Source organism: Rhinolophus ferrumequinum, chromosome 18, assembly GCF_004115265.2.
Source record: "Rhinolophus ferrumequinum isolate MPI-CBG mRhiFer1 chromosome 18, mRhiFer1_v1.p, whole genome shotgun sequence".
NCBI lineage: Eukaryota > Metazoa > Chordata > Mammalia > Chiroptera > Rhinolophidae > Rhinolophus > Rhinolophus ferrumequinum.
In genome coordinates, this window is record NC_046301.1 from 22954060 (window position 1) to 22962304 (window position 8245).

Below are 8245 nucleotides of genomic sequence, written 5' to 3' on the forward strand. Positions count from 1 at the left end.
AAGAAATCACACTGAAACCACTCAACATCACGTTTTTTAACAGAAGGCTAAGCCAAGTTTCACCTCAAGTAGAACTTCAAACATCCAGCTCTCCAGCAATTACTCCAGAAGTAACTGATCAGGAAATCATGAGCATGACTTTTTAAAAGCTCCCCAGTTGATTCTGATGCCCTGGCGGCATTCAGAACCCTGGCACTGAGCTAGAAGTGAAGGTCTTGTTACTCAAAGTGTGGTCCAGGGACCAGCAGCAGCAGCAGCTGCGTCACCTGGAGCTTGTTAGAAATGCAGAATCTCAGGCTCCACCCCAAACCTACTAAATCAGATCTGCGTTTTTATAAGATCTCCCAGGTGATTTGTAGGCATGTTAAAATTTGGAAAGTACTATTTGGAGTTTCCCATTGCTCTGTAGAGAAATCCCACGCCATGTTATAAAGTTGAATACCTCAAGAAATTTTCTATGAAAAAGACACAGGAATAGAACAGCATACGAGATCAAATGTTTGTGATATTAGGCATTTCATATTATTAAGCCTCTAATTCAGAGTAATATTCAAATGAAAGTCTCCACATTTTAAAACTTGCAATACCACTCCTTATTTCACATGAATTCCACTTAGAAACCATATCCTCCACTGAGTTATACCTCAACTGAGTCACACAAATCTACCTTGTAATCTACAAATAGCTCCAGTTATCTCCACTGAAACTAGTAGTGTGTGTATTGTGGGCGAGTCCTTGTGAGGAGATAAAGAAAAGGGGCATGGTGACAAGACAAGAAGGGATCGTTTACATGGGTGCCCCCATGCTGGGGGACCTGCCCTTTTTTGGGGTTTGTATGAACACCTCAGTACTAGTTTCAAAGGACTATTTGGAAATGGCGATCTTTATTGCCAGAAAAACGAATTCTCCATATGCCGTGCGAACATTTTCTTTTGTTCTTGGCCCCTTGTTCTTGGCCAGCTCTCAGAGAAAAAGCATTTAGCTCTCCTCCCGTATCGTGATTCCTTGATTAATGTATCTTCAGGAAACAATCCTGCAGTACAATAAAGGCAGCCATATTGAAAACAAATGAACTCTGAATCTTAAGCAGCAGCCCTGGCATGTATTATAGGGCTCATCAGCAATTGTTAATCTGTTCCTATGCATCACAATAAGAACAAAATCACCTCCTTTCACAGCTTCTATTTATTTATTCCCTGAGAAGTATTCAGACCGGTCATTAGGCAAAATGACAAAAACAGAGTACTGTTTTCCGATTCTGTAGATTTCCTTTTCAGTATCACACATGAAAACTTGAACTTTACAAGCACTTACCCATCATAAATTTGTAGAATAAAGAATGAATAATTCCCACTCAAAAGATGCAAATAAAAAGGGGAAAAGGGAGCTCTAAGTGATTTGTCCAAGGTTACATTATAATAAAGTACAAAATAGCAACAGGGGTCTAGCTATCCGAAGGGAACTTCATGTTAACAAAATGCGTTACAGCCTGGTGGGAAGGAGAGAGAGAAACAAGATCAAGTTAGAATCTGTATCAGTTAGGAAGGGCATTCAGCTGCTAGTTATAGAGATGTAAGATAACAGTAGCTTAGGCAAGACAGAGTTCAAGTTTTCTCAAACGGAGGAGGAGGTAGGCAATCAAAAGCTCAAATGATGACTGTTATCATTGGCAACGGAGATTCCATCTACTTTTCTGCTCCACCATTCCTCAGTGCGTGGAGTCCATCCTCAAGGTAGCCTCATGGCCCAGGATGGCTGCTGTGAGCGACACTACACATCCTTGTTCCTGGTAGGAGGGGGAAGGAAGATGATAAAGGAAAAAGAATATTCTGTGCAGTTGAGTCCTGTTTAAAGAACTTTTCTAGAAACCCCATTCAACAACTTTTACTTGCATCTCCTCAGCAAGCTGATAGTAGTATTATAGTTTTGTAGGTGGGTACACTGATTCAGGAAGAATGGTGTGAATACTGGGTAGGCAACTAAAAAGTCTCTGCCACAGAATCCTATTGTGTCACTTCCTACCGTGTTCCCCCCAAAATAAGACCTAAACAAGCCATCAGCTCTAATGCTCCTTTTGGAGCAAAAATTAATATAAGACCCGGTATTATATATTAATATAAGACCTGGTCTTATAGTGAAATAAAACCCGGTCTTATATTAATTTTTGCTCCAAAAGGCGCATTAGAGCTGATAGTCCAACTAGGTCTTATTTTCGGGGAAACACAGTAGCTGTGTGATGTTGAGTAAATTTATCCCCTGTAGGCCTCAGGTTCCTCATCTGTAAAAATGAAAGAAATCATCACACCTGCCTCATAGGATTGCTACGAGAACTAAATGAGAAAAATACATGTCAAACATTTAGAATACTACCTGATACCCAGTACACAATAAATATTAACTCATTATTATTTGATTATCCTTGTCCGGCACTTTTCCAAATTCCTCTCCTAACTTCCTCTTCATTTCTAAAATGGGAAAGCAATTCATATTAGTCCTTTGTACCTGGTGATACCCATAGGTCACCTCAGACATACGGGTGAAAAATTATGTAAATGGATCTACTCGAAAATGAAGTTGGAGCTGCCATCCCAGAGGAACTGCCTTGCATGTCTTACTCCTCAAAACTTAAGAATGTTTAAGAGGCAAAATAACCTTTGGACTAGGCCAAAGCAATATTGTGTCCCAAAGAACTGTTTGAAAAGCTTATGGAAAAGCAGACATTCTGACTACAAGACCAAAAATTAAAGACACTCTTTAGAATTAGCAACACCATGTATAGCTAAAGAATAACTTAGCTTGTTTGCACCTATAGAAATTCCTTCCTTGACTTATTAACACCAATAGAAATTCCTTCCTTGTATTCATGTAATTATTCATGGAATTATCCCATTGTTATAACAACCCCTCTCCTTCACCTCATAATCGGAACACTATTTAGGTTTCTGCCTGAATCAGTGCTTCACAAATAGCTATTTTTTTGGATCTCAAATAAATGCTTGTTGCCTCTCACTTCGGCCTTTTATTCTTAGGTTAACAACATAAATCAATTCTAATAACTTTACAGGTATTTACTATGTGCCTAGCAGTATTCTAAGGGTATTGCATATACCAACTCATTTAATCTTCAAACCCTCTGTAACAGGTGTTATTAGTATCCCCATTTTATAAATAAAGAATGGAAGTACAGAGAGGTTAGGTAACTTGTCCAAGATCACACACTAAGAGGTGATCAGAGAAATGAACCAAGACAGCCTGGGTCTCTTATGCTAAACTCCAGTCAATAGTCACCGTGAAGTACTTTATATTCTTATTTATCTTCTTTAAAGTGTATTAATCTTACCTTCCCTAATTCTATGACACGTTCTTTAAAAGCAAGGAGACGATTTTATATATCTCTTTGTATTCCCTGTATTTTCTACACCATTTTGCATACATTATATTGATGGAGATAACTAGGTAGGTCTTAAAAAACTTGGTGAGTACAGGATTTTTAAACAATGTGTAATATCTGTAGTTTCCATGGGACTTATAACTTTCTCAAAATAAATTAGACAACTTCGGAATTCTAATAACAAAAACGTTAAGATGGTGGCCTAGAGAGAATTACTAGTTTTCAAAATTATTTAACTTATTAGGGCCACAAACTCCGCACCATATGTTACATGAATCAACTCAAAGAAACCATAGTTTATGACTTGAAACACAATAGAGATAACTGAGGTGCAGTTATACCTAGTTATATTTTAGATTAAGTCTTGAACATTTCTGAGTGTCAATTTACTCATCTTTAAAATGGGAATAATAAAATGTACATCCTTTCCTCTCGGTGTTTTTTTTTGTTTTTTTTTTTTTTAAGAATCAAGTTAAATGAAACTGAGAAAGCCCTTCCCAAGCTGAAAAACACCAGACATAAAGTATTTCTAAATATACAACAAGGAACATGTAGGTATAAACATGTCGAGCATTAATAGCAATTCACTCTTATTAGCCAGTGAGATAGCAAGGAAAAACATGCACTTTCAAGTCAGAAAGCCTTGGTTCAAGTCCCCATTCTGCCATTTAACTAGCAGAGGGACCTTGGGCAAGTTGCTTAAATATTTTTGAGCCTCAATCTTTTCAATTATAGAGAAAATAATACCTACCTCACTGGGTATAACATATAAGAAGTACCTGGTTCATAGTGAACACAACAAATTTTATTCTGGGCCTTCATACTGGCAGTATTAGTTATTTTACTCAAAACACATCACAGAAGTTATATCAGCCCTTCCAAAGTTTACCATAACAACAGCAGCACATAGAATAAATTTATTTAGTATTTATGAAACCCTATTAAATGCCTTCTACTCTTCTGGGTGATTAGGGGAGGACCTAGAATTTTGTATTCCCTGTCTTTGGAGAAACAATATAAAAATGCTGTAGGTTGATCAAAGGTTCTCAGGTCCAGTTGGGAGTCTGATGAATGCTACAGCAATTCTATCCAAAGAAAGTCACAAAACTTTTAGAATACAATACAGGAGATGCAGGAGAAAATCTTCATGACCTTACAGTAGGGACAGCATTCTTAACAAAGGAGGACAGTGAGGAGAGGAGGGGCATTATAAAGAAAAAGATTCATAAATACACCTATATTAAAATTAAGAATTTCCACACCAAAAGAAACCATAAAGAAAATTTTAAAAATAATCCAGAGTGGAAGATATGTGCAACACATGCAACCAAAAAAGTTGAGATTCTGGTGCAAAGAACTCCCAAAAACCAATAAAATATGATAGACAAAAAGTGTGATATATTTATGAAAATAAACTACAGCTGCATGTAACAAGATGGGTAAATCTTAAAAACTTAATATTGAATCAAAAAAGCATGACACTAAAGAATACACACAGGGTGATTACATTCATATGAACTTGCAAAATAAGTAAAATTAAATAATATTGTATAGGACGCATATGTTATGCACATACTCATAGGTAAAACTCATAATCGCAAAAGTCAAAAAAGTGGAAGGAAGAAGGATCAGTCTGCTTCTAGGTTACTCACAATATTCTGTTTCTTTACTTGGACACAGGTTACAAGAGTCTTATTGAGCTTTGCTTTATTGTTCTTCACAGATGTTGCATTTTTTTACGAATTGAATGAAGGGAAGACCCTCCTCCAGCAAAAAGTTATGGCTCGCTTTATTGCAGTGGTCTGGAACCGAACCCACAATCTCTCTGAGGTATGCCTATACTTTATAATGTATAGGTTTTATACACTCTTCTGAATGTACATTGCAAAAATAAACACACTTCCACCACCACACTTAAATTTAGCAGGGAGACAAGGAGTTCACAGACTCCCTCCAATCTGTAAACACCAAACTTATGGCATCAAGCTATGTGAGATCAAAGAAAAAGAAAATCTTTATATTGTGAAGTGGTAGGAGACGTAGGAAGCAATGAGATGAGAACAGAAGATGAAAGACTGGAAAGAAATGTTCAGCAGAAGAAACACTAAGCCTCTGGGTCAGTTCGTAGCCTCACTTGGAGAGAGCACAACATTTAGCATGTAAGTAACAAATGCCCAAGCTTGGTAAGGAATGAGACGGTGGTATGCTGAAAACACCGTAAGTAATGAGGGGAATGAGGAACACAGATTGCAAAGAAATGTAAACTATTACAGAACATACCTCAAAAGAAAGAAGACCAGTCATTGTAAGTTTAACCCTCTGCTCACTGCTTAATATCTCTGTCCCTCGCCCCTTAATGGAGACAGGGCATACTAAATAGTTATAAATTGCAAACACCAATTTCTGAGTGGAAAAGTACACGAAGTCATGTCTCAGCAAAACACTATCACAGAACGCAGGAAAGCCATGGGAAATTAAGGAACCGGTAAAAACAAGGTACAAAAATGCCAGCCTTGGAATAAATATACGTATCACAACTAAATGATAAATATATACCTGGATCATATCTGATCTGACTTCCAATACAGCTCTTCCTAGCACAGTCCCTCGGAAGAGAGTGAAGCTTTTTGCTGAAGGTGAAGCTTTTTGCTGTAGGCTACCCCAAGGTAGCCCACACTGTAATTCAGTGGAGGAGGTACATCTTTGTCATGTTTCATTGTATTCTTGCAAGAAATATTAACTCATATCCATTTTTTTTAGGTCTGGGTTTATACTGAACAAAACTATCAATGATTTTCAAACCAGATGGTGTTCATGTAGATAGTTGAAAAGTCCTTATTTTGAGGAAAAGTCCTACTAATGGGCATAGGGAATTATTTTTAAGGTTCCAAGATCCTATCTAAGGCATCAAATTGACTGTTTCTTCATGTTCCACTTAAATTCTTTCATCCTGTCTTCTACCCTTCATTTGTTCCCCTACAGACCCAGTATCTGCTCTTAATTCTCCAACCTTCTCTTAGGTTAAAGGGAGCCACAGAAAAACTTCTCCATGACTTGATGGAATAAATGTTGACTATTTTTACTTTCTAAAGAGGCTTTAATGGATCGTTCTCATCTGAATCTCACTTTTCTATTTCCCATTTATTGTCAGTTACCTAGGTTTACTCTCTCTCGTCTTTTAGATAACTGGCTTATCCGGTTGGAACCAAAGGCCAAAGAATTTCCTATTATGTTTGACTGATACTTGGGCTTAGGAGGAAGCGGTGTGGATCTATAATTGCTTGCTGTTCCTTTTGTATGCGCCAAACTATTGATCCATGCCGCCTCTGTGCACCCAAAAACACAGTGCCATAAAAGTAATTACAGGCCCAGAAATGATTCTCAGCCCCCAAAAATTGCCTTTTGGAATGCAATCTTATGGACTAGGGTCTCACAAAATAACTCCAAAGTAAGTCCTATGGAAAACTGATGAGCTCCGGCGTGGGGGATGGGATGGGGAGAATCACAGGTCCAAAGTTCAGAGACACCGAAACTAGACAAGAGTTTTAGCACGTGGTTCTACCTGGTTGCCGCAGCGCAGGCAAACCAATTGGAACGAGTCGGTTGGTCGTTCTCCACCGGCCTCTGACTCATCCAGAGATAAGTAATCACCTGGGCCACAAGTTTCAAGCCAGAGCTCCTGGATTTAGTGTGCACGGAAAATTTGTACTTTGACTCCTGGGCCCTAGAAGGTAGAGACCAGGGTGAATAGCCTCAGGCTCGGCCAGACAGTGATGATGAGGATGTGAAAAGCCTCCGAGAGGTGCCGGTCCCATCTGGGCAGCTGAGAGAGCCGCTGCTGTCCAGAGCAGGACCCGTGCGGCCCCAAGGAGCACAGCCCTGGGTCCCGGTCCCGCGTACCCCCTCGCGCTCTGCGCACCCCTCACCTGCAGCGAAGTAGCACGAGAGCACTCGGCCCCGGGCGCGGCGCGGCCCCCCGAGCTCGCGGCGCTCGCGTAGCTCTTCCTCCTCGTCCTCCCGCCGCCGGCCCTCAGCCATCGGCGAGGCACAGATGAACACCGAGTACTCCCACGCCAGCACCCTCGCGGCCTGGAAGGTGGCCCCGGGGAGGAAGTGGCGACTCCGGCTGCGCGGGTGGCTGCGAAATCGGCACCCTCTGCGGACTCCACCTGCAGCCGGCCAGGGAGAGGCTGGTGCGGGCAGAGCCGATTTCCCCGCCTCCTCCTGGCAACGCCCGCGGCCTCTTTCTCCCTGCTTTCTCTCTCCCACTCTCTTCCCCCTTCCTCTTTCCCTTCTCCGCCCCGCGGACTCGGAGCCAGGGATCGGGCGGGCTCTGGACGGGCCTCGCCTCCTCGGGGAGGGGTTAGGGGCCGCCCCACAGTCACACACGCAGGAACCACCAGCTCGACCAAAACAAACCTTTACAAAATCAATAAACAGGCTAGGAAGGGATTGGGGTGGGGGGGGTGGCCTGGCCTCTTCCTGCCCTTTCGCTCAACATTCCGGTGTCAACAGGAAACCCATTTGCTTGACACTTAAACAAAAGGAGGAGGAAGTACCTGCCCCTAGCGGGACTAGGAGAGATGGGACAGCTGGGAGCCGCTGAACTTGGGAAAAACTTTGGCTCGGAGTTTGGTTGAGTCTCTCGCAATTTTTTCTTTTCCTCTCTTTTCGCTCTTTAAAATCGAGGCTCACCGGAGCACAGAGGATTTTTAGGGTATGATACTCTGTATGATACTGGAATCGTGGATCCATGTCATTATACATTTGTCCAAACCTATAGACTGTACACGGCCAAGAGTGAATCCTAATGTAAACTGTAGACTTTGGGTGATTACAATACGTCAGTGTAGG

At 41.1% G+C, this 8245-nt stretch overlaps 1 protein-coding gene across 4 annotated transcripts in view; it reads right to left on the reverse strand.

The window, feature by feature from the left end:
- Positions 1 to 7837, reverse strand: part of SH3D19 (SH3 domain containing 19) — a 139497-nt gene extending 131660 nt beyond the window's left edge. For 2 of the 4 annotated variants that reach the window (XM_033133715.1, XM_033133716.1), the window contains exon 1: positions 7318 to 7837. In XM_033133715.1, the coding sequence (XP_032989606.1) occupies positions 7318 to 7429 (112 nt within the window). In that variant the 5' untranslated portion in view covers positions 7430 to 7837. The remainder of the gene's footprint in view (positions 1 to 7317) is intronic. The other 2 variants (XM_033133718.1, XM_033133717.1) reach the window with 2 other exon arrangements.
- Positions 7838 to 8245: the final 408 nt, after the last annotated feature.